Below are 27,432 nucleotides of genomic sequence, written 5' to 3' on the forward strand. Positions count from 1 at the left end.
CAGTGGGATACGTTTGTATTCTTTGTCTTTACAAATCCTACAAGCTACTGTCGACACACTTCGCTGCCGTAAATCGTAATGTCTGACCCTGGTAGGGCTACTATTTTCAAAGAAATGTAATAATGATGTAATTCTAAGGTAATAATGTCCTAATGTGAATATGGTCCTAGAACTGGACACCAACTGGTAAGCTAACGTTAATTCGGAGAAAGATTACTAGGAGTAAGTATTCCTATATTATGTATTCTTATTACTTAAAATTTAATCACTTACCTCGTTTATGTGTTTGTAGGTTTTGATGAGGTCCACACTGAGTTTCCTTAACGGCGCTGTTGAGGGATCCCGAAAATGGTGTGGTATTCGAGCTTGCATGGCCTGGACAACCAACAAAAACTAGTAAGTTATTGATAGTTAAGGCTGAAACAAACAGAACGCGCAACGGAAACGTGTCCAACGCGGCTAGAAGTTTTATAATACAAGGAACTGTGTGAAGGCGCTCACATTCCGAGATCCAAGCGTAGGGTCGCGATTACAATTTACAACTATAAGTTTTACTCAAGTAAGTAGCTTACGTATTTACTTTTTTTACAACAAATTTACTAAGGTAAATGTACTTATAAGAGTGTTTACATTAAGTTAACTTGTCGAGTAAAACTTACAGGTGTATCCGTGGCCTCACACCTGCAGTGTTTGACGTGCTTAATGTAGTTCGTCGTATTACAAATCTTACACTTACACGTGCGTTAAGTGTGACGTTTTACACTTACACGCGCGTTAACTGTGACGTTTTGTCATGTAAGTAGTTTCCGTGGCGCGTTAGTTTTCAGGCTTTAGTTATAATAGGTCCATATCGATTCACTGAGATGACTCGTGAGGCATGGCGCCGGTTGCGGGAGGGTGAACTTGACAGTTGACGTAAAAATGAAGGTTCTTCGTCAACGTCACTGTCACCCACTCGCAACCGGCAGCCTACCTCACGAGCTTTTTCAGTCAAGCGGTACACCTGTACAATGTACATAGTATGTATTTCAAAAACATTTAGCAATTTTAGCAGACAAACAAAAGCTGGCAGTCTAGGCCCGAGGCAATTTAGTCTAAGTGATATTTTATGAGGTATTTTAATAATTTTATCATGCATGCAAAGTGGCTGACTAAACCTCATTCAAAACGATATAGTATTGTAATCGTTTATAAATTATAAACTATAAAATCGAATTGGTGCTTTGAATTTATCAATCAACTAATACTAAGTGCTAAATAACTATCATTCGGTAATTGACCGTTGCTAAATGGTTCTATCATTTATTAGACAACGTTTTAACATTATACTGAATCGTGTTGATTGTCACAAAAAATGTTATCATGTACGTTGAAGAGCAGTTAAAGACGTTAACTTCTGCTAAATAAAAAATAAAATTTAAAGAATCAATTACCGAATTATAACGTCGTACACTAATTTGTTTGACGCTGAATATGTTGAAAACCTTTACAGAAAAAATCAAATCAAGTCACGTATGAACACTTACATAATTATTAGTTATTAGAGCTATTAGGTATAAAAATATTATAATAGTACTTAAATAAATGAAATGCTTGAAAATTGGGCGGTTTTTTATTATCAAATAGGAATAAGCAAGGAGAAACACTAAAACCAAAAAAATAGGCTTTGATTTGAATACGAAAACGTACCTACACGAGACAGTTTGTGTATCCATTATTTTACTTTGTTCTACCAAATCCTTAAACCCATAATTTACCTCTTAAAATGTAGGAAAGTGCCATTTGTAAGACTAAAAATTTTAAAACTAATAGCTAAAAAAAGAAATAAATAATAATAATTTTCTTTTTAATATTAAGTATGTATTAACAATTATAATTATTGTATATCTACCTCACGAATATTTGGTTAATAGTCATCCTTTCCGTTTCATCATCATTCTTAAAATGTAGGTACCTACTAACTAATAAGAATAATGTTAAATTTTTTTGAAAAAAAAAAACCATCTAAAAAAGAAAAGTTACTTTTCGTCAACTAAAAAAGGCACTTAGCTAAGAACTTTGTTAACCACCATTTATCTATCACGGGTATGCGAATATGCCTGAGCATCTACAGTTAAAAAGAAGTAAGCATTATTCATGTTAGAATATCGTAAAGTTCTGAAGCGTGGTATCCCTATTTAACCCTCAAATAACTACAAACAAACCCCTAGTGAAAGTAGCACTATGTTTGATGGATATTTCAATCCACTATCATAGATAAAGTGGATATGTCTGAATCATTTACGATTAAAAAGAAACAGGCATTCTTGTGAGAAGATCGCTAAGTTTTGAAGCGTAGCATCCCTACTTAACCCTCAAATAACTACAAGCAAACCTCTGGTGAAAGAGAACTTGTAGATAATTAGTGGCACTTAGTTTGAAGGATAATTTATTTACCTCGCGTAATGTCTGCCCCGACAGCGTTGTTAATGGTGCTTTTAATAAAACAATGAGGACGATCTTGCTGTGCGTATTTTAAGGGTTTAAGTGGGTGTACGTTACATTTAAATAAAATAGGTTTAAAAGCTTTCTTTCTTTTAGAAGTATTTTCTCATAGGCGTGCGCTTGACACACACTTACTTAAAAGCGATACTAAAAAGAGACAAACTTTTCGTTTCCTTTTCCTGCATGTTTAGCAGGGGGAGGGCGGCCAGTGCATATCGCATGCTGCACCCAACAGATTTGTGATCCAGCGGATCATAGCAAATTAAGCTTTTGGTTCCTTGTATAGTAAAATATCTATCTATGAACATTGACCATTTATTTTCCCAAATTGATAAGAGCAACATAGTACCTACCATAGTTTATTTCTCTACCAATATTATTCGTATAAAAATAACATCTATAAATGCATCTAATGGTAAATTAATTATCTGTAATTTTCAGTCGATTTATTGGAAAAAATCAAATATTGAGCTTTACAGCTGACAGTTTGTAACCTTATGGCCTAGTTATAGCTAAGTATTGTTTGGTTAATGGGGACCCACGCCACCGCCCTAGTTAGCATCCCTAACCGCAAACAGTAGGTAGTTATCATACAACCGGGTTAGGGGTAACCCCAAACTGCCTCGTGCATCATTTACCTGTGCGCGGCTAGGGTAGCAGCAGAAAGCTCTTGGGTTGCGCGCGGGGGCGCTCACCTGAATGTCCGAGGGCGCGCTCATGGAGGCCAGCTGCTCCTCCGCAACCAGCCTGCCATAGAGAGGGACGTGGCGCCTCTCGCCGCCGGCGGCTTCCGGCATGCCGCCGCCGACCACGCCCACTGCAACAAAAATAAAACAATAGTTAGAACATAATTATACTTTACAGTCCTTCTTCTGTCCTCTGTTTTTTATCTACACTTAACTGTACGTGAAACTTTTCAGGTGTTTGCAAGGTTAAATCAACTTTAACGTAGCTAGGTACAAGGTACTTAAAGTGCACACTATTTGTATGTCAATAACTCTTTAACTAGTTTTTAACAAGAGAATTAAAGTAAGGCAATCGTGATAATTATTTACGACTAATAATAATAAAACTACAAGGCTTATATTTTATAACGCAAGGACCAAGGACCTTCTTTTTTAACACATGGCTGGTAAGAGTTAAACAATCACAACAATCCTAAATCGTAAGTAAGTACTATGTGTCTAGAGCCTTAAAGCACCGTTAAAAGTTTGTTCTTGGGTAGGTAAGTAATTGATGAATCGAATCAAAGCATATTTTTTTGTAAAAAACAATAGTAATTAGATAATATGTCAATAAAGTGTCGTTTATTGGGTACAAGGTAATTGAACGCCGGCGGCATTGGTGTGTAGTCTCCTTTATAAACCACACAATTCCCACGTATTCGTAAAATGTATCGAATGTTTAAATTCCATTTCGCCCATCTAGTTAAACCGCCTCGCCCAAATTAACCGAATACAAAATAGCATGAATACAGTTAGGAGATCGATGCGATGTTTAGAGTTTAGAGTAGCTCATGTCAATCAACCCGGTGGCATAGTTCAAATTTCCATAAACGACTCATTCACCTTGCCCGCCCACTCTTACCGGCTTCTAAACATTGCGGTGTGAATCATTTTTTTATGTGAATCGTTTTTATTTCCACGAATAAATTCCTCGCATACTAAGAACCGATTGTTTCAGTAATTATGCTATTTTTATTCTGACAGTATAGTAGCGTCAGAGGTGGTGCGTACAGTATCGCTTTCGAGTTTGAACGAAATTGTTTATTGTATGATCTAGAATCTTTACGCAGGGGTTTGCGACTTCAATGCAATTCAATATGGATAGGAATATTGAACCTCTCCGATTTTAACGAAGTTTAGTAAATAGATTTATTTAGCTTGCATTCCGAGGATGGGCATAGAGTACTTTTAATTCCGGAAAATCCCCACGGGATTTTCAAAACCTAAATCCACATGGATAAAGTCGCGGGTATGATCTACTTATTTGGTATACAAAGATAGCTTGCATCCCGTATACAATATAGGCTACTTTAATCCAGAAAAATCGACGTTCTCTTGGGATTTTTGATCCACGCGGGCGAAGTCGCGGGCATCATCTAGTAAAATAATAAAATAAAGTACAATCACTTTGTATTCAAAACATTGTGTTACTGAATAATCCGAACAACTTTTAACGTAAGTGTTTATAAACATAGCTTCGGACTTGTCAGTTTCCACTTTGTGAGTTCATATCAATCTTAGCGAAGTTGATCGCATGTCGCTCGTTCGACAAGCGAGAGCAAGTCGCTAAAGTAGTAAGTATGTCTCACCGTGGGCTCCCATCGGGATTGTTGTGTCTTGTGGCGGAAAAATGTTGAAAATATCAGGAAAACATAAGAGACAAGTGATAAAGGTTCGAAAAATGTTCAATGAAATTTAATAAGGTACTTAAAACTTTACAAGTATATTAAAGAGCTTTTGATTTCGTTTGCGTTGGTTTATTTTTTTCGGAGATTCTTTCGTCGTTTTTGATTGGATTCATCATTGGGTTTTGCGTCTTCATTCCTCATACGCATGGCTAACAAGCGCTTACCTATAGTGAAAAAAAAAATATGCCGTGTACAGAGAGTGTGATGTCGTGTACAGAGTTCAAAGCCGAAAGTACGTATTAGTTAGATAGTTTTTACCGGCTTGAGTCAATCAAGTAATGAAATATTTTTAAATCCAAGGACTCAACGAATTCAAATAGTTTCGTTGCGAATTGTTGGAATTGCAAAATTAACTCTTACAAATATGTACTAAATTTTAGTAATAAATATCTAAGTAATTAATAATACATAGTTTGTTAATACAGTAAAAAATTTGTAATTACTATTATTAAAGTTTGGTAATTGGTGGTGCATTTTCGTCAGCGTCATTATAAAAAAATTACCGTCTTATTTCAACTGAAAAAAAAAAAATATACTTTTACGTCTCTATCACCACACCACTGCTTCTGATTCAGAATTCCGATGAAATTCTAAACTAATGGCAAACCTACTTATGGCTGCTCATTCTCATGGCTATAGGATTTCCGACACATGCGATTGTTTTTAAAATAAAATTGTTTTCTATAGACTATAAAAACGTGTCATAGAACATTTTTCTTAGATTTTTTCATCATATCGAAATAACGGTAAAGCGAAGTGTAAGCTTGAAAGAAACCGATACCTGCACACACAACCCGCGAAGACAACGCGGTGCAAGGTGCGACTGCAGTGTCCAGTGCAATTGTTGTAAGTACACATTGCAACGCGCGCGTATAATCTTATTTTTTTTTTATTGCGTGATAGGCTGGACGACAATCATGCTTAAAAAAAGCAATGATGAGGTCTAGATCGGAGCGCGCTTGCCTAGGCTCTAGAAGTTACCTGTTCACTCTTGCTTTGAAAGTATTTAGGTTATAAGTGGCAGTAAACAAGGATGCCGGAAGGGCATTCCACACCTTAACGGTTCGTATCAGAAACGTTGAGCAAAAAGTTTCGTACGAGTGAATTAGATGTCGACCGCGTAAGGATGCTAACGTTCACGGTTTCTCACTGTTCTGTGATAGAAAGGTGAAGAAGGAACAAGGTTGTGAAGTTTCTGAGCTCCAAAATATATCCGGATAAAAACCGACATTCTTTATAAAGTTCTTTATATTAAAAATAGTAGACGCGTACGGGCGTTTTTAACCCCCGACCCAAAAAGAGGGGTGTTATAAGTTTGACGTGTGTATCTGTGTGTCTGTGTATCTGTGTATCTGTCTGTGGCATCGTAGCGCCTAAACGAATGAAACGATTTTAATTTACTTTTTTTTGTTTAAAAGGTGGCTTAATCGAGAGTGTTCTTAGCTATAATCCGAAAAAATTGGTTCAGCCGTTTAAAAGTTATCAGCTCTTTTCCAGTTTTCTTGTAGAAAAGAAGGTTAGATAACCGTTAGGTTCATAATATTATGTCAATTGACAAATGTCAAGCTGTCAAGATCGACGTTGCCTAGATACATAATTATTTATTTGAAAATGATGTTTTGGAAAACTCAGATACTTTGGACTAGTTACTGTAACCTTGACTTGTCGGAGGTGTTATAAATTTTTAATTTACACTTGTTAATGTTGTCGTGCAGTTTCTGTTACCCGTTGTGTTTCGGGCTTAAAGGCTGATTCACACCAAGGACGTACACGTGACACGTGCGTGGTGATGCGCGTAAACCCCTAACGCACCGGGTTACGCATACGTCCACGCTTTACGCAAGCGGTGTGCCATGTTTTATACAGTTCCATACATTACAACGCAATGGTACGCGCTACGTCTACGCTTATGCAACGCTTACGCAGCCTGTGTGAACGAGCTATAAAATGTTACGCCTTTAGCACATCGACGCATTCGCATGCGGTAGTGGAACTATTAACGCCTTTATGCACTTGACGTAAAGGCGTCAACGTTTCGCTGCCCTGTGCGAAATGCGCCGGTGTGCTAACAGTGTAAGGCGAGGTGCGTGAGTGCACTCTGCGACGGCAACGGAGGTCGCAGACAAGTTAATTCAGTCTTATTTATGTACCGTCTGGTACAACGTGACGTTTCATAATAAAACACCAGACCGGGCCAGCGTTCGACTCGCCCGTTTATTTCAAGGCGACAGAAAAGTTTGTTCATCGTCTCGTAACTTGGCGTTACTTTGCTTACCTGCTTGTTTTAATTGAGAGTTAATTTGTTGAATATATTATTTCTCCCTTTCATCAACAAAAGGGGACAATGTTTTGATAATACAAAATGATCAGCACTTTGTATTTACGGGTTACAAGACGTGTCCTTCAAGCACGCTTCAAATGAACAAAGTTCGTTTATTATTTGAATACAAGTGTAAATTAAAAATTTATAACACCCCCGACGATCCAAAGTATTTGAGTTTTCCAAAACATCATTTTCAAATAAATAATTATGTATTTAGGCAACGTCCATCTTGACAGCTTGACATTTGTCTATTGACATAATATTATGAACCTAACGGTTATCTAACCTTCTTTTCTACAAGAAAACTAGAAAAGAGCTGATAACTCTTAAACGGCTGAACCAATTTTTTTAAATTATAGTTAAGAACACTCTCGATCAAGCCACCTTTCAAACAAAAAAAAGTAAATTAAAATCGGTTCATTTGTTTAGGCGCTACGATGCCACAGACAGATACACAGATACACAGACACACAGATACACAGATACACACGTCAAACTTATAACACCCCTCTTTTTGGGTCGGGGGTTAAAAAGCAATCCATCCAACTCAATATTTTTTTTAAAACGTTTATTAAATTTCTGTGTTCATGGATTGCCAAATGTATGATTTCAAACTTACTAGGGCTCAAATGAAAACATTGATTTTGATTGCTTAGTATTCAAATAAGAATTTAACTTTGTTGGTATGGGGCGCGCTCAAAGGGCTGTTACTTTATTGTTATTGATGAATCACACTTCTCCACGTATCTTATTTAAATGTTAATTACTGAATTACCAGAGATAATAAATGACTCATTTTTATGCGATCTGACACTCATTCAATAATATTGTGTAACATAGAACATAGTATTGTCATTATGTGTGTGTATGTGTGTCTATGAGTGTGAGTGATGATTGATGCAGTTCATATACCCGACTTTCTAATAAGAAGTAAGAAGAGAGAACAGAAACAATTTTCTACTAGAATAGTTATATAAAAGGATTGTAAAGTTTTAATATTGGAGCAACCATGTCAGATAAAGGTCAGATACTGAAAATCTCTTTTTTTTTTTCAGAAATTCTCCATCAATATTTTGTGCTGTTTTTAATCAGGTAAATAAAAAGATAGAATAATTAACATTTTATTAAAGAAATGGCTAATTTTATTATTTATCATTACTCCTTTTCCCTTTATTCCCTGAACAATAAGCTTGTATTACGGTTACGACGTTATAGGAAAAAAGTTGAAAGGTTGAGCCTACGCAACGACCTTTCAATGTTTGATCAGAGATGAGCTATTTAGGTTTTAGTTTATAGTAGGTAAATATCACCAATAAGATAACAATATGCGTACAAGAAAGTAAAAACTATCCGCAATAAAAACTTTTTGTTTCATAATTTTTATCCCGTGGCCTTCTAAGTTCTAACACAACATTGCCTTGATGGCAAGACAGATTTCAAGATAAGAAAATTAGATAACGATATCAATCAAGTAGGTTAATTTGTTCTGTGTGTCGTCATAGGAATAGTTATTTTGTTGTTCAACCGTTCAACTTGTTGATAAGTTCATGGCAGATTGAGGAATTAGAAAACATCATAATGGCCTTTATTACGTTCTCTTAGCGAAAGATTTATATTAAGTATATTATGTACCTACTTTTGTTAGAGTAAGTAGCCAAAATAAGAAAATATCTGTATCAATTTTACCTCTTAGATAGGTAACGTAAAAATTGTCGTTTACCTGTGTTTACGCCTAACTGATGGACGTTGGGGTCCCAAGATGCTAGAATAGCTCCTCGCACCGGAACGTTAGAAGGACCTTCAACTAGGTAGACGGACGACATCCCTAGGCCCTAAAGTTCCGGCTACACACTCCGTCTTACCTGAGAGAGCTTACCTGCACAAGCCAGTTAATGCAGTTAAGTGCGTGCGTGTGGATGAGCACTACGTATCCCGCGCAATTCCAAAAGCTGCTAAAGATTGAACTGCACAGTTCTCGGTCTTACCTGTGCTGGCAAAACGGAGCGTGTAGTCAGAGCGTAAAAGAGACCTATGTCCAGCAGTGAACTTTTATCGTTTGATAATAATAATGATGATGATGACGCCTACATATACATAGGTATATTTTCCATACTAAAGGGGAATTTAGAAACTTATAGTCGAACTACATCTGATCTTATCTAGTATATACAAGTCGCAGTGCAAAGGAACCTTTCTCTTATCAGAATCTCGCGTCGCACGTGCAATTATCGTTGTTATTGCATCTGATCTCGGTAACTGCGTTGTTACAGAGACGCACTTTTCTTAATAGTAATGTCTTAATGATGTTATGTAAATAACCGGCATTTTATATAAGTGTATTATATTTCCTTTCAGCTTTCATATGTATTTATTTTGTACATGGGCGTGAGAGCAAAAAATATACGGATAATAATTATTATTTATCACCACCACCATTCCATATGACGAAAACCTCGTGAGAGCTTAGACGAAGAATAAAACTCAAGTATCTCGATCTGGCTCACGAGGTTAACGACATGACCTGGCATTGAGGTCCACTGAAACCATCCTAATCGTCATATTTGCGAATAGGTTTATCCCAGTCAGCCTAGCTCACCATTGGGACTGGGGTCCGTGGCAGTTCGCTCACAGCCAGGATGCAAAAAGCGGTATGCTAGGCTCGGCTAGGATAGTCCGCCGATTTCTCATCTTGCCGTGACCCCTGGCCGTTTTTGGTCTCTCCTGCCGGGGTGTAATCCTCCGCCCGGAACAAATACCTATGCATTTATGTAACGTGTATATAAGTTTATATGTTTTATAATGTACGTAAGTGTATTATATTCCTTTTTGGCTTTTATATATGTATTTATTTTTATCGAGCGTGAGAGTAAAGAATATAGGTACGAAAATAGTAATATGTATTACAAAAATAAATATAAATAAAAAATATGAATAATTAATGAAGTTACTTGAAATTTTAATGACACTACAATAACATCATCTCAACTCATCGCCGCTCACTACTGAGAACGGGTCTCCTCTCGGAAAGGTTTTAGGCCATAGTCCACCACGCTGGCCAAGTGCGAATTGGTAGACTTCACATACTTTGGAGAACATCATAGAGAACTCTCAGGCGTTCAGGTATTTTCACGATGTTTTTTTTCCTTTACCATTAAACTATGAATGAACAATATGCAAAGAGGCATTTTTACGCAACAATTTCCGTACTTACCTAGATAAAAATTAAAAATACAATCAAATACATTGTATGATAAATGAAATGTATGAAATATCCATTTGGATAAGAACAGTAAACTTATATCCAATTTGCTCATGGCACGTGTAATGTAACTCGTCAGTTATCATTTCAGTTCAGCATGTTACCTTAGCAACTGCGCAATTCACCATAAGATCATTATTAGGTATATCAAACTTAACTTATCAAAAAGATAAGTTTGATATACCAACCAATCCAGTGATAGCTAATGGTGCACAAGCGTACATTTAATGGTCCGATTTCTGCAGTCTTTGTGCTATAACACAGAAGCCGCGGGTGCATGGTTGCGTCGTAAATATTCGGAGTTTTCCGGCTATGATCTGCGCATGTGCACTTATCCGCATGTTATCGCATGTGATCCAGCTACTGCGTAGTTGTAGAAACTCGTTACGCTCCGCGGCCGTTACGTGACGTTCTTCAGTGCGGTTCTGGATGTTTTTATCATATAATCTACTGCAATTCTTTTTTTAATTCTTATAATACAAGTTAGCCCTTGACTTCCATCTCACCTGGTGGTAAGCGATGATGCAGTCTTAGATGGAAGCGGGCTAATTCACTGTTAATGTTATGCTTTAGATGTCAAAATATATATTTGTGACTAAAGTTAAAAAAAAAAATTGTCTAACAAACACCCGTTTCTCCCACGTAAAAGCGCCAAATTTTGCACAGGTCCTTTTATAATGTAGGTGAGCACTAAGAAAGAATTTTTGAAAATTCATCCCCAGGGAACATTCATGTTTGCACAGAATAGAACCAGAATTCCAAAAACCTACGTAGTATATTGACCTCTATTTCCACGTGGTACCTAAAGCACAAATTTGTAATGGGAAAAAAGCGCGACGCGAATGTGAATCAACTCTTAGCTCTTAAGGTAGTTAAAATAGCCTTAGACTTACGAGATGTCCTAAAATAAAGTGCTTTACCCGACTACGGTAAAGCGAAAAGGAAGGGTTACGATTTTTTCAGGCCATGTAGCGCCTTAATTACTGGGCCGATTTTGATGAATGTTTAACTTTATCCTGTTTGAAAGATATATAAGTTACATACTTACTTATTGTAAGAACTTAGTACAATTTCTATTTTGAATAACATTGTGCCATCAATCTAGTTAGGCAAGAGGTGGTAGGTATACGATCTACTAGAGTCGTAAGTAAGCAGATACCTGGAATGTAGCAGGCAAAAGGGAATTGAATAATATATTAAGCAAATGCATCGAGACTGCAGCATGTTGATTTGCGCAGTTGTTTGATACAACTCTCTGAAGAAGCTCTAAGACACTGTTTCACACTGGCTAAATACCGGATTGGTAATAGGAATGAATGCATCGACAGATAAAGAAGCTCTACAATCTACGCAGACCATTAAAAGAAGCTCGTATGATGACGATAAGACAACACTGGCACAGTTTACGATAGGGAACTTGTAACTAGTGTAAATTTAAAATTTATACTGCAGCGAGTTTAACGTGCGCAGTTTGTCTCAAAGAAGCTCTGAGATGGTGATGTTTTTCTCTGATGGTTTGTGGTAAGCCCCGAATGCAAGGACAAGTGTAGATAGCATTACTTTCAACTTAAATAGCGCTTCTTTGTTAAATCTGGCTAAATCATATCGTGGACAAATCGATCGATATAGAGAATGCAGCGAGTGTAATGTGCGCAGTTTGACTCAAAGAAGCTCTGAGATGTTCTGGGTTTCCCCGATGACTTGCGTTTAGCGTCGAATGCGAGGACGAGTGTAGGAGTGTGTCGATGGCACGGCGCGAGTCGAGAGTAGAGACGAGCGAGTCGCTACGTCACTATTTGCAAGCCGCGCAAAACCAGCCCGTACTGCCGGCCGACAACCTGTGGTAGCTATGCGCGGAATGCGACTAGTCGCCGGTAGATTAGCGTGGGAGGTGCAAACTTGTGTTTACGTATTGCAAATGCGGATCGCTGGTACTAATTCGTAATTTATTCCGATCAAAATTGACGATTAATCATGTTGATAAATAGATACCTACGAATAGGTACGTGTGCCATATATTGTAGGCCAAAGACCTGGTTTAAATACGGAGATGACGCAATGTACGTTGGAATTTAATAAAAATAGTTTAGTTGCTACTCACGACCGCATATTTTAGACGCAATAAATAAAATATTATATGGAAAGGAAACTATAAACTTTTACTTAGATACATTAGGCACCAAATTTTAACTTACAGTCATTTATCCATTTTTAAGTTTAATTTTTTTAACACTGTGAGAAACTATTTTATTGAACGCAGTTCATCAAATGTTAGAAATGCGAACGAATAAATGCGCAGTTAGAAGTTAAAACTTTTATCTTATCTCGAAAAATGAATCACAAGTTACTATTAAGAGAAAGAGTTAACTAGTAAGTACAATTAGTTACTTACAATCGTCACTTTTTTCTTCTTTTAGTATAGACATCCCGCAAATCCAAAGTGCATCCCAATATAAGAAATAAACACAGAACAAAGAATTTATCACTGAGCGTAATCATTTGGTTTGAAAACAAAGAGCCGAGAGCACGTTTTATTAGAACAACAATGAACAGCTAACAGTGCTAACACTTTAATCACTGCGCCACTATTGGAAGTCACGGTACGCGGGTGTCCCATGATTTAGTGTGACAAGTGACATGGAATCGGTGGCGGGTGTCGCCAGCCACCAGTCACCAGTAGAAGCGTGGGAGCGCAGTTCATAATATATTAAACTATCGTTCGGAATTGTTTGGGTCGGCGCGTCCTTGCGCGTCACTGGCGGCCGTGTGTTATTGTTGTGCAACAATGTTTATACACGTGGCGTTGTTGTGAACGCGAAACTTGTCAATATCAGCGGCGACGGGCGCAGGCGATAAGGCGCGGGTATGTGCCGGCGAGCCGCGCGGCCAGCCCGACGATACTAACGCGCGAACTATAATATCGCTAGCTAAGTATCAACCGAGCGGAGGACCACGTGATTCAGGTGACAAGCATGTCGACATGAATTACGTACGCCGTGATTTTATCGACGAAGGATTCACAAGAGACTACGTACGAGGCGGTAGTTTCTTTTAACAGTAACCAATTAACTCAACTCCAATAAAAGTTTGTAAGCAGAAATACCAAACATACCGATCTATACTTATACTGCGTCACTACGTAGGCTCTATGAATAAAAGAGTACGGTTCTTCTAAGAGCCAGACTATACGATTTCCTCTTTATCAACTGCATACAATCACGCATTCTTGGCAAAAACAAACCAATACAATCAGTCTATGTCCTCATCCCGTCCTATACGCTGGTTCGCTTACTCAGTGTCTAACACTAAATGATAAATAACCACAGAGCTAATTTAACATTTATTTTTAATCTATTGAAGGTTTTCTACAAAAAAATATTTTAATATCACTCAATGAAGCAGCAATGTAGAACCAACCAATGTCAAATGAGCTCGGTGGTTATCATTCATTGTTAGACACTGAGTTAGCAAATCACCCTGCTGTACTGTCCCGGATGAACCCGGTCTCTTTTTAGGCTCCCGTATCTCCAGAGAAAAAAGGAAACCTTATAGTATCACTTGGTTGTCTGTCGTGTCTATCAAGATAATCAAAACCTATAGAGTACTTCCCGTTGACTTAGAATCATGTTTGGCAGGTAGGTAGGTATTATAGCACAAGTAAAGGAAAACCGTGAATTTGTGGTTACATCACAAAAATATATTCAAGTGTTATTTCTTGTAAATCGTACGGAATCCTTCATCTGCGAGTCCGACTCGATTTGGCCAGTTTTTTTTCTAGTGTTTCATCCATCCGTTTAACAGCCTTACCTATATATATGCATCCACAGCTGGGCATAAGCCAGGCGCCACCACACGGCAAACACGGTTCTCCGCCCTTCTCATCTACCAACTTCTCGTCACTTTTACAATAATTATTTAGTATGCACAGTAATTGACAAGCCTTGGAAGGTTTGCCTCGTGATCAGAATATAATTTCAGTCCTACGTGGCCTCAAAATGCCCATGATGTGCTCAACATTACTAGAGCACTGGTAACAAATACCACCAGAACATTATTCCTGAGGAGAGCATCTTCTTACTTCTATCCTTTTTACGTATCGACCGCGCAACCATCTTGGCCGATTTTATTAGTCTTCGACTGGTGAATAATTCAGCGCGTTTTCTATTAAGCACTTAGGGAGAATGCATCTTGGTAGATTCTCAAGGCACCGCTGGCGCCAGAGTCGCAGTATAAACATACAGGGCTGAGTCCTCATTTGCATCGCCTTGGCCCGCCCGCATTTTGTCAACAGCATTATTATTCTTTGAACTGCATCGAGCGATTTTGAGAAAGTATTATCTATTACCGTGAAGTTAGGTGTGTTATTGTTTTTAATACAATAGCATGTTCGAGATACTACGTATTTAATATATGTATCTGTTTTGTTGCTTGTCCCGGGGGAATTTCGAAAAATCCGACCTTATTCCTTGTATTATAAAGGGAACCTCTGTGCAAAATTTGAGCTTTCTATGAGTAATCCTTTGGACTGAACCACAGTTCACAAATTACAAAACGTCGAGGCGTCACTGGCAGGTGTCAAATGTAGAAACATTTGACGCAAGGTACCATATGAATCGATTATTTTTCTTTGATTCACGTTACCCATAGCCTAAAATTATTTGACATTATCGTCGATTCAGGATCAAACCGAGAGGTCCCTCACTCTAGTTCACTCTGGCTGAACATTGATGAGTCAGTCAGTCAGTGAGTCAGGACTTTTATATATCCCGTGTGGCAAGCTTCATGCATTATTGAAGTAAGTGATAGTTAATCTTAGAAAAATTGGTCACAAAAGAAAATAACACCTTTAAATAGTACTAACTTTAAAGCCACTAACATATTAACTAATAAGTAGGTATAATATACAAACACGTGTACAATATAATATACAAATACTCCGGTTATTCACTTAATTGTAGGATTAGATAACCGTGTATTTGTTCTATTGTTTCATACAATGTCTGTTGTTGGCATCGCATTAAGATTTTATGGGACTCTGTAGTTAGTTACTATGCTAAACATCTTTAAACGGTATAGTGAAAAATGAATGTAAGCAGATAATAATAAAATATAATAAAATGATAATATTATAAAGGCGAAAGTTTGTATGTGTGTGTGTGTGTGTGTGTGAATGTTTGTTACTCCTTCACGCTAAAACTACTGGACAGATTGGGCTGTTAAGAATGGAGATAGATTACTCTGGATTAGCACATAGGCTACTTTTTATCCCGGAAAATCAAAGAGTTCCCACGGGATTTTTAAAAACGTAGATGTAGTTTTTTAAACATCCCGTTGTTTAAAAATCCAGACGCTATGAAACGTGAAAATATTTTAACTAGTTAGTTATAAATATTTTCACGTTTCATAGCGTCTGGATTTTCACAATTTAAGTAGGTAGTTACTCATACTTAGTCAATAAAGTTCTATAGGTACCGAATACCAATCCAGTAAATCGGTTAACTCCATGTCCTAAAATAGGCATTGCATAATTTTACAACTTCTTCAATTATATTATAAATCACATACTGAAACTACAGAAAGTAATGTATTTTGTAGAATAGCTCTACCACTTTTTCTCGGAAAATAGTAACGTTATAATATAATGTATTGTTTAAATATCTAAAATATTATGATAGTTATTAGTTACCTACCAACAACAAGTGATTCTGAGAATATTAAAATTCAAAGAACACTCATGCACTTAATGTAAGTACAACTAACTTGTTAGATGGCGCATTTACCACTTGCATATTAAGCTACTAGCTGATGCCCGCAGCTTCGCCCGCGTGGATTGGTCAGATCCCCTGCAGCATCAGGATTGAGGAGTTGGACTCCAACTTTTTTATGAAACAATGTCGCAAAGTTCCTCTATCGATTAAAAAAGAAATGACGCAAATCGGTTCAGAAATCTCGGAGATTTCGGTGTACATAGGTAGAAAAACACAACTCCCTTTTTGAAAGTCGGTTAAAAAAGTAGCCTATGTTACACCCTGGTCAATCCTCTACTTGTCTGTGAAAATCCTGTCAAAAATGGTTCAGCCGTTCCAAAGATTAGCCTTTTCAAACAGACAGACAGACAGACAGACAGACAGACAAAAATTTTAAAAACGTGTGATTCAGTGTTGGTATCGTTCAAATAACCATATGAGCTTAATATGAGGTAGTTATTTCGAAATTACAGACAGACACTCCAATTTTATTTATTAGTATAGATGTACATATATACTTAGTACTCAAAGTAATTTAATAATAACAAACAAGTCTACGAATAATATTGGGTTTCATCACATTCATAGAAAGCTATTTGTTTTTGTATTTTTCGGATACAAAATCGAACTTTTGATGCAGTTTAGCCAGAGTGAACTAGAGTGAGGGAACCCTCGGTCTGATCCTGAACGACGACGACATGTCAAATATTATGCTAGGGGTGACTTGAAATCAAAGAAACCGTAGCGCCAAATGTAAGTAACATTTGACTCCTGCCAGTGTAGACCTCGACATTTTGCTACAAGTTCCCTTACAAACGAGTACTGTGGTTTAGGATAGGTAGATCGGATTACTTAATTATTTGCTGGTGATCTTTTTGCCCAGGCATAAAAAATTTAATTAAATAATGTGTACTGTAGGTAGGATACTAAATAGAAAAATATAAAAATTAAAACCACGGAATATACTCAAATAAAATATCTTAAATCGTTTAGTCTAAAAAATAAAATAAATTTCGGCATTTCTAGGTTATTTATTTTGATATCGTTAACAAAGGTCTGTGGAACAAAGACTCCTGAGATTGCTGGACCTTCTAGGAATTGAAGAAAAGACGGCTAACCTCCTTAAGTTTTATTATGAATATATTCGTTGTTGGATACTAGGAATTCTAATGTATGACCTTGTCTGCTTGTGTGATCGCTGCCAGTTAAGATTAAGAATTTTAATTTAAGACTATTTAACCTTTCAAAGTTAAATAGGCAAAAGGGCAGCCTGAATTTTGAAAGGCCTTGAAGTTGTATCTGTCGATAGTTAAGTAAATAATTTGCAAGTTGTGTTTAATAGGTGCAAGCTTTGCTAGTTTCGAATCGAGATCCTAAGTTCCGAAGACTACTTTTATTTCAATTATGAGTAAGTACCACTCATGGTACTTCATAAGTAATTTGTTCAACAATGATTTTAGGCTTACTTCGTGGGTTAACGACATAATTATAATTTAATCTATATGTACCAACTACGATTATTACGAGGATTTTTGATATCGTCGATCGTGGGGCATATTCTATCTGCAAAAACCAGAATTTCAATCTTGAGGATTGCTTGAAGCAAGCTAGTATGTGGAATCCTGTGGTAGAATTAGGCAAACCAGGACAACGTCGTACGACAATCTCGTATATTTTTGTCGAACAGTTCGAACTTCACCTCTCCCAGTACCGCAGTCCCGTCGTGACCACAACTAATGCAACTGTGTCGAAATATCGATAATTCAAAATGATCGTAATAATCGAGGTATATTGATGGATAGGTATTATAATATGTAATTTGTTTGATGTAAGAATTCACAATAAACACATTTTTTTAGATTTTTTTTTCAGGAGAAAAATTACCAAAGAGATAAGAGGAGAAACTTCTTAACCTAAGTAACATGCATAGTAAATTATTCGGCACCACTGCAGACCAACCTATGGTAATTTTAATATTCCAAGGTCTCAAGTAGCTAAAGTACGATCCGAGAAGCTAAGTGAATTGAACCATTAAAACGAACAAAACCTTATAAAATTGAAACTACACATCAGGGATATCTAATATCGATAAATAATACCTAGATGGGAACATAGAAACTATAATCAATAGACGCTATTATATCTTGTTCAAGTATCCAAATAATGCTTGTCTAGCAGTTCAGAACACAAAACAAGCACCTATACCTAATGAAAATCACATATCCCGAAGGATAAAATTATTATGTCTATTCAAAGTTGAAATTTCCAATGCAAAAAGCATATACAAATAAATGATACATGATGGAGATGGGGAGAATTCGTTGTTATGTTGTATGTCGAATTAACTGGTACCGTTTCTTTTCAACTTTACAATTTGACTTATATGTACGTACATATTGTGAAATTTGTGTAGTCTACGCGGACGAAGTCGCCGGTATACCCTAAATTTCTATATAGCCTATTGTCTATAAAGTCTTTTTGGTTTCATGATAGGCGATGTTTTTTTTTAATTTATAGACTAGCGCTTGGCTATAGTCAGACCTGCTAGCAAGTGATATAATATTAATATCGATAAGGCAACGAGGGTAAAACTGGGTTCAAATTAACGGAAAACTTAACGTACAAAAAGACACCTTTTTCCCTGTAACTGCAGATGATGTTTTTAATGTAGACTTGAGCTCGATCGCAATCATGCCTGAAGCAAATTTATAAATAATGCAGTGCACAATCAAACGAAGTAGACTTGAAGATGTCTATTTACTCTTACCTTGAAAGTAAACAAAATTATAAGCCATAGTAACTATGGACTCGGTGAGAGGTTTCCACACCTTAGCAATGTTACACTTGACCACCTCACCATGCTCCATGGAGTAAGTACATATTACATGGGACTATTGAAGCATTAAATTTGTGCAAACTGATGTAAAAACCCCCGCATTTCTAGAAATATCTCATAAAGCACATTGCCTAGAAGCAGAACACAATATGTTTAAGTCAGGTATAGTTTCCGTTCGCACTTTAAAAATTATTTCGTGTTCGGCTCTAAGAGGCCATTAATTATATCCTTGAGTCCACTCACACCGATGATAAATGACGATCAGTCGGATGTGTCTACCGAAGTCTAAACATTAAAGAGCATAATCAAATAATAGTTTTTTTTTCATGCCTATAACAGGTTTGTGCTTCACTACGATTTCACAAATCATAAGTAATGATGCAGTCTATTTATTTACTATATCAAGTTACTACGAACAAAACGCTAATCTAAACTATATGTATAGAACGGTAAAAATGTAGAAAAGCTTAGTTTGAATCCAGTACCTACCCCCATAATCTGGTGAAATCCATACAAATAATAATATTTTAAATGCGTCTGTCTGTCTGTCTACTTTTTTCACTTTTCTCAACCTAGATAGGTTAAGAAAAGTGAAAAATGAAATTGGTTCAGCAATAGGTTGCATTCCGGAGCTGTCTCCGGGATGTCAAACGTATCTCGCTAGGAAAGTTTTCAAAAACCCAGGCGAAGAAAGTCGCGGGCATTATCTAGTATTTGAGTAAATGAAAAAATTAAAAACAAGGCCGCGTAATAGATACTCGTAATTTAAGCTTTTAATAACTCTAGCTTCAACCATCAAGTATCTGTATTCTGTATATATTTTTTATCAAACTTAGGGCTTTTACCTACACTTCAAGGAAATTTCTACATATCACTCAAAGTGACGGTTTTCTTTCAACATGATAGGTATCCTTTTAAAGTACTATAGGACTGATGGACCAAAAGAATGTAGAACAGCCGAACTCTGACGATGTTAAAAGTGCGGCAATATTTATGATTGGCTGCCTCTTTCAGCAACTGGCAAAAATACACAACTCGATGCGAGTGTGACCGACACCACGCTAACTGCAGACCGAGTGAGCTCGGCACCGAGGCCGCGAGCCGGTCCGGGGCAGGTTTAACGTCCGGCCGGCCCGTCTGGCCGTTAACCCGGGGCCCGTGAGGTGTGCGCGAAAACAACGCGCCCGCGCCGTTATCGACGGTAACACGCGATTGTGGCAGATCATTGATGAATATTGTTGTTATAGTGGAGGAGATGGCTGATGTTTTGGCGCGACTTTCGGTTACTGTAGACCTGTTGAGACTCTTAAGTGCCTCGTCCGTTTTAAGAGTCGTCGTCGTATGCTTTAAGTTGGACTGAATTTTGTTTAATACTTTTTATAGGTACATGACTATGTAACTACAAGTTTATTGAATTAGTGAATAAATGGTGGAAGAAATTGCACGACTCCAACTATAGAGCCTCTTTAGTGATATTTTTTTAACTTTCTGTCAAGCTCCTCCATATCGGCTTTATCAAGATGAACCAAATTTCATTTAAGTATATGTCATCTTGCATCGTTTTTTAATAACAATCAACTACTTAAATAACTTATTTTATTAGGCATTTCCAAAATTTTCATTTAAAATAAATAATTCTGAGACAAGAAAACTCACTATTGGATGAGATTTGACTGACGGACTCTCAAATTTTTCGTTTGTACAGAAAAGGAGCGTATGATTTAGCGTTCATCACATCAAGCAATTGTTAATTAAGTACAGGGCGAGTAAAAAACGTCCAAGTGAAGGTTGAAATCATGCACGTGAGGCCAGACCGGGTAGCCAGTGCCAGACAGCATGGTCCAACATCTTCGAGATGGGTGACTGTTGCTCTACATTGCAAAGGACGCAAAAACCGGCGGTCATCGACGCCGAGGCCCGCGGGGATGCGAATTTCGGTATTCTTCCATACAATCATTTTCATATTTTTGTAGAGATTTGAATTTTGAATTAATCGTTTTATTTAAGTTTATGCTAGGAGCAGGGACGACAAGTTTCCAAGGGATGGGATTCGACAGTACGATCTTCAAGATTGTATCGTGCTCACTGAGAAAAATTTCTTTTTGATTTTCTCTTTCCAAAAGTGTTTTCTTCCAAAGGAAGATTGTTTAATTTTTTTTGATGCGAACTCACGGTTACAACTTTCTCTGGCCCATTTCGTAATTGGCTACGACCTGCCAAATTAAATCTTGGAAAAAAATAACTAGTCAAAGAATCAAATCACTCAAGTAACTGTAACAATGTAGTACCTAATCTAAATTTTTCCTCATCGCTGGATTTTCAATTTTATTTATTATGTACACTAAACGACACCTCTCAGCAGGCTGTGGGTGCCGCTCAATTTATCCTCGAACAATTCAATATCAATACGGGTAACAAACATCTAAAGTTCGGCGACCGGCGTCACATTTTTTTGGCAATAAGTCGAATTTGATAAGTCTTTACATAATATCTACAATTTGTAACTTTTGATCGTCCGCAGCTTTACTTGGCGCAAAACTTCTTTATTATCTATCCTTATAGTACGCGACAGTTCAACATGGCAATCGAGGTGTGAGGCGGGGGGACGCACCGCACGTCAGCCGCGAATTTTCAAAATCGCTTCAGTAGTTCCAGAGATAACCCTCTACAAACAGACTCACAAACTTTACCTCTTTATAATATTAGTATAGATTTAAAAAAAAAAGAATATTAGTAATTTTAATCATGACTAACATTCCCCTTCCCCCTCCAACTAAGCGTTAAGCTTGTGCTAGTAGTGGGTACGACAATAGTGCAACGGGTGGGGTTTGAACCGCCGACCTTTCGGATTTCAGTCCGCTCCGTTGAGCTATTGAGGCTTTATAAACAGATGAGTTATTGAGGCTTGATAATTTAGATGGGTGATGTCTCAATCTTCACTGAAACGGATTAAAATGTAGAAAGAAGTTATTTTGTCATGAGGAAATAAGATTTTTGGAAACTCATGCTACACACACATAGTAAGCCTTTTAAAGCCACGTGAACAATTTCAGGCTAGATTACGTATACCTAGTTGTATCGTTAGTCGGTTTCAGTAGATAGTGATAACTCAACGATTAGACTAGTTATTCAAAAAATCTTCCACAAAGGACAGGTCATTGCTATGGCAATCACTCATTCACTAATTAGATGAGTTTGTTGAGAATACAATCTCATTACTCAAATAAAAAACCTGCCCAGTGCGAGTCAGACTCGCGCACTGAGTGTTCCGTATTCGAGTACTTTTTCTGACATTTTGCACGATAAATCAAAAATTGTTACGCATAACTATTATGCATAAAAATAAATAAAAATCCATATTAGAATGCACAGATAGCCCTTTCATATGATACCCCACTTGGTATACTTTATCTTATTTTGAAAATTGAAACACATTTTAATTTCTTTTTGTAATGTAACCAAAAATTCACGGTTTTTTTTTCGGATTTTTTCCTTTCCTTGTGCAATAAGACCTACCTACCTATAAGACAGACAGACGACAGGCAACAAAGTGATCCTATAAGGGTTCCGTTTTTCCTTTTGAGGTACGGAACCCTAAAACATGTAACCTACGTTAATTTATAATGGAACATAAAACCAACGTCCGTACACAATCACTTCCGTCGTAGTTTCGACTTACCATACTCATTCAATTATATATTAAAATAAACCACCGTTCGCCGCGCAAAAACCTTCGCGGCCGGTCGTTGACTCCGAGGGGCACTTTAGGGCTGACTCGTCACACTCCGCGGCAACGCGCCTTATAATATACCTACTTATCCGAGTAGGTATTTATTTTCACTAGCAACAGTAATGGTATCGCTCCACTATCAGCATTCGGCAAATGATTCGTGATATCGCGAATTGTTTGGCACATGTTGTTCCGCACATTCGCGCTAATCCGAACGATTGGCGCGAATAACCAATAGGTCTTTTAAAAATACCGCGGGAACTCATTGTTTTCTTTACTGGCTGACGCCCGCGACTTTTTTTTTTAATTTATTTATTTAAAGTACAAAAAAAACCATATACAATATATCTCGCCAAACTGCGTCGCAGTTTGTTGGCGAGTTAGCGCTAAATACTATTCTAAGGCTAATCTGTAACGTTAAATATTATTAAATAAATATATACTTACTTATTACTATTTTACAATTTCTTAAAATCTACTATAGTCAGAACTTCGTTCCCGTGGATATAGGTTTTTAAAAACCCGTGGGAACTCAATTGATTTTCCGGAATAAAAAGTAGCCTATGTGTTAATCCAGGGTATAATCTATCTCCATTCCTCAGCCAAATCCGTACCGTAGTTTTTGCGTGAAAGAGAAACAAACATTCATACATCCATCCATAAATACAAATTTTCGCGTTTATAATATTAAAATATGTAGGATAGACTATATAGGGAGGACAAATTCGCTGTCACGATTGTCACGTCTGCCGGCCGGCTGATTTGCCAAACTTATTAAAAAAATCGCTAAACATAAAACATTGCCCGTAACCCGTTGATTTTCCAAACGCTGAACTATCGAAGCCCGAACTCGAATCATTTGCCGTATCACTATAGTAGAGCCGTACCATTAGACAGCTCTATACCTAAGTAAAGGTAACAGGTAAAAGGTAACTATTAATGTCTAACCGATGAGCAAAAGCCTCTTGTACAAATTAGGTGATGGCCGCGACTTCGTTCGCGTAAATTAAAGGTTTGTTAGAATTCTCGTGGGAACACAAACACTTTCGAATTTGTAATATTAAGACAATGGATAGCTAAGATCTTCAACATTACTCGAAAGCAATAATAGGTAGCAAAGCATAGCCCTACATTTTTAGTCTTGATATAAAAAGCACTAAGAAAATAATACTAAGTTGTTTGAGCTGTGTTAATTAGGAATAGATCTTTTCTAAGTTTCCTTTAGTCTAATCAAGGGTCTGGAACCGACGGCAAAATTGGAGTTTGAATATAGTTGGCACTAGCTGATGCCCGCAGCTTCACCCGCGTGGATTGGTCAGATCCCCTGCAGCATCAGGATTGAGGAGTTGGACTCCAAATTTTTTATGAAACAATGTCGCAAAGTTCCTCTATCGATTAAAAAAGAAATAACGCAAATCGGTTCAGAAATCTCGGAGATTTCAGTGAACATAGGTAGAAAAACACAACTCCCTTTTTGAAAGTCGGTTAAAAAAGTAGCCTATGTTACTCCCTGGTCAATTCTCTACTTGTCTGTGAAAATCCCGTCAAAATCGGTTCAGCCGTTCCCAAGATTAGCCTTTTCAAACAGACAGACAGACAGACAGACAAAAATTTTAAAATCGTGTGATTCAGTTATAGTATCGTTCAAATAACCATATGACCTTAATATGCGGTAGTTATTTCAAAATTACAGACAGACACTCCAATTTTATTTATTAAAGTATAGATAACTGCAGCTCAACTGCCGACCGTCTGCGCCAGAGCGCGTGCAATTCACATCGTGTTCCCGTGCTAGGACTGCACGTTGGTTACATTCGGACTGTGATGCAGTTGTGTCAACTGCACAATAACCGCATCCAAACTACAATTTTGCAGACGGCTTCCAGTCCCATAGTAGACCATCTATGTTGGCAAGTTACCACCTAGCCTACCATATCTCCGCCGCATGTACCTTGCACTTACCGAACGATTGTTCCATACAGACGGTTGCGTCTAACCTCTGTATGTAATATCATATACTTACTCTGATCAGGTGAGATCGCGGCAAAGTGCTAAATCGTCAACGAATAAAAAAATACTTATTTTCACCAACGACAAAATGACAGCTCTATATTACGTAGTCGTTACACACTTGTATAATAATAATATAATCAATTAAAATCACATCGCTTTTAAAAACATGAAACGCAATAATTAAATTAACTGTTGTTGCGAAATCGGGTGGAATTTTACATTCTCGCGGTATCCACGTCATTATGTGATTACGTTTCCCATATATCTACCAGCTACCTACCATAGTTATTTTTATCTTTGACAGGCTTTGATGGTAATTGATGACGCAGTTTAAGAACGCGCTCACCTCTAAAAGATAATAATGGCATGTTGTGTAGAGAACCATTTACGTAACTAGGGGTAAGGGGAATTAGACAACCAGGCCAAGCAATGCTCAATCAGGAATCGAACCGAGGACCTTCTAGTTCGGTGAGAAATCACGTCATCTATGCCAATGAAGTCCTCCTCTATCATACTTTATACTGAGGCAGCATAATATTACGTAGGTGTACGAGATAGCTTGAGTATGTGAGTCGCCTTCTAGGCAGACATAGTAGCAGGAGAGCATTACGTTACAAAGATAAGATATTACCTACTTTGTACCTTATTAACTCGTAGTATATGTGTTCACACTGACGAACTTTTTGAAGGACACGAGTTACCTACCGCTGCCGTTGTCAAGTGGTTTTATTTTTTATTATTTTAGATTGCGATAAAATTTTAGCAGGTTGTCCGTCCGTCTGTAACGACAAAGCAAGCGTTATAATATGTAAGCGAGACTAAATCCAATTAAAATGCAAATGTTTGTCGGTGCGCAATGAAATCGTGGCTGCAAATAATAATAATGGGTCGAGCCATCGTTGAGTATGAGGCTATGCCAGTGACGAAAGGAAAAATGGAGATGGAGTTCTCGCGAATAAAATGTACTCATTATGGAGCCACTTGGATAAAAATAATTTTATTATTGGGACTTGTCAGATCTAGTAGGTACTAAAAAACGTTTGATTAGATTAACGATAAAATAACTAACTATTCTGTAACATGAGAACTGAAATTTCTATAACAGACTAACATTCAGGTGGTTCTTTAGATGAAATCGTCTCTTTGTCCCAGACTTCAGTAGGTATGAAATTTGGCAGGTAGGTAGGTCTTATAGCACAAGTAAAGGAATAAATCTGAAAACCGTGAATTTGTAGTTATGTTACAGGAAAAAAAATAAAAACGTGTTTCAATTTTCAAAGATAACTATACGAAGTGGGTGATAACTATAATACCATACCACGTGTACATTCTAAAAAAGAATTATATTTATTTTTATGAAAAATAGTTTTTGATTTATCGTGCAAAATGTTGGAAATAATACCCGAGTACGGAACCCTCAGTGCGCGAGTCTGACTCGCACTTGGCCGCTTTTTAGTTATTCGTATACGTGTCATACTCTGGGGTCCCGTTTAACATCTATAATTTTTCCTTGTTTACAGGCGCTGTGGTGGAGAAATCTTGGCCATTTGCATTAGGTACCTGAATACCCACACAGCGAAGGGGCCCACGCCTTGTCCTCGCGCTCTCTACGCTCACCTACCACGAATCGTTATTGAACTTTGTTAATAATACGATTAGCATAATGTAAATCGGCTGTGGGCAACGATTTATATATGTGTGACGAAATATTTAAAATTCTACAATATTAAACACGCACTGACTCCCGACGTGTGCTTAATTTCAAACAATTGATTTGTCAAGCAAACTATACAATTGAACTAGTTATTAGTAAAGAAAATAGTAATTAATACTTGTGAAAGGACATCTATGTACTTAGTTAATGATTACATAATGTTTGAAGCACATTTCAATCTGAATAGATTCCACTTATGATCGTCATGTACTCTTACTTTTAACGTAATACCAAATTACGCTCCAATTTTTTCTATAGGTAAAACTATAATCGCAAACAATTGATGTCACTCAAATTGCAGACCTGGGTTTTAGAAAAGAAAGTTTCCTATCTTTTGGCCTAAAACCGTAAACTTAACCTAACATCTTGGTTATAAAAACAATTCAACAATCACATCATAGTGATTTTTAATAAAAGGTACATTTTTATTAATTAAAAATGCTTAAGGTTCTCTAACGAATAGCTAATGCCAATCAATGAGTGCGTAAGTGTCTGATTCATTGATGCTAACCAACAAAACCAAAGTTTTCCTCATACAAAAGTTTCACTCGGCCAATTGGTGGTAGGGTCTAATAAATCCGTTCCGCATTCCGATGTGAAATGAAATTCATTCACGGGCTGCAGCCGAATCGTCTAGACAGTGTGTCGGAGAAAGGTGACCAATGACCATTCACCAGCGAGAGACGGCTTGACTACATCGCCTCTGAGATATGACCAGTTAAGATACCGTTAACATCCGACTATCCCCACGTGCGATCAGGCAGGCCCGCACTTTGGATGCATTCGCACGTACGAGAATTGTGTGTGATATAAACGCACGGGAGATCCCGATCTTATCTAAACATTTTGGTCGTTTTCTCATCCCGAACATCCTTGTAAAATGCCATTCATTTTGACCCACATAAAAACGCAA

The 27,432-nt window shown here is 37.3% G+C and overlaps 1 protein-coding gene across 5 annotated transcripts in view; it reads right to left on the reverse strand.

Moving 5' to 3' along the window:
* Positions 1-27,432, reverse strand: part of LOC123873157 (serine/threonine-protein kinase minibrain-like) — a 262,872-nt gene that overhangs the window by 221,437 nt on the left and 14,003 nt on the right. For 2 of the 5 annotated variants that reach the window (XR_006797615.1, XM_045917871.1), the window contains exons 2-3: positions 3,123-3,301; positions 274-375 (exon numbers count right to left, since the gene is read on the reverse strand). Coding sequence is in view for 4 of the 5 variants with exons in the window: in XM_045917871.1 (XP_045773827.1) it covers positions 274-375; positions 3,123-3,301 (281 nt within the window). In the remaining variant the exon portion in view is untranslated. Of the gene's footprint in view, positions 1-273; positions 376-3,122; positions 3,302-12,871; positions 13,367-27,432 lie in introns of those variants that run through there. The other 3 variants (XM_045917875.1, XM_045917872.1, XM_045917874.1) reach the window with 3 other exon arrangements.

The sequence above is a fragment of the Maniola jurtina genome, chromosome 16, assembly GCF_905333055.1.
Source record: "Maniola jurtina chromosome 16, ilManJurt1.1, whole genome shotgun sequence".
NCBI classification, from domain to species: domain Eukaryota; kingdom Metazoa; phylum Arthropoda; class Insecta; order Lepidoptera; family Nymphalidae; genus Maniola; species Maniola jurtina.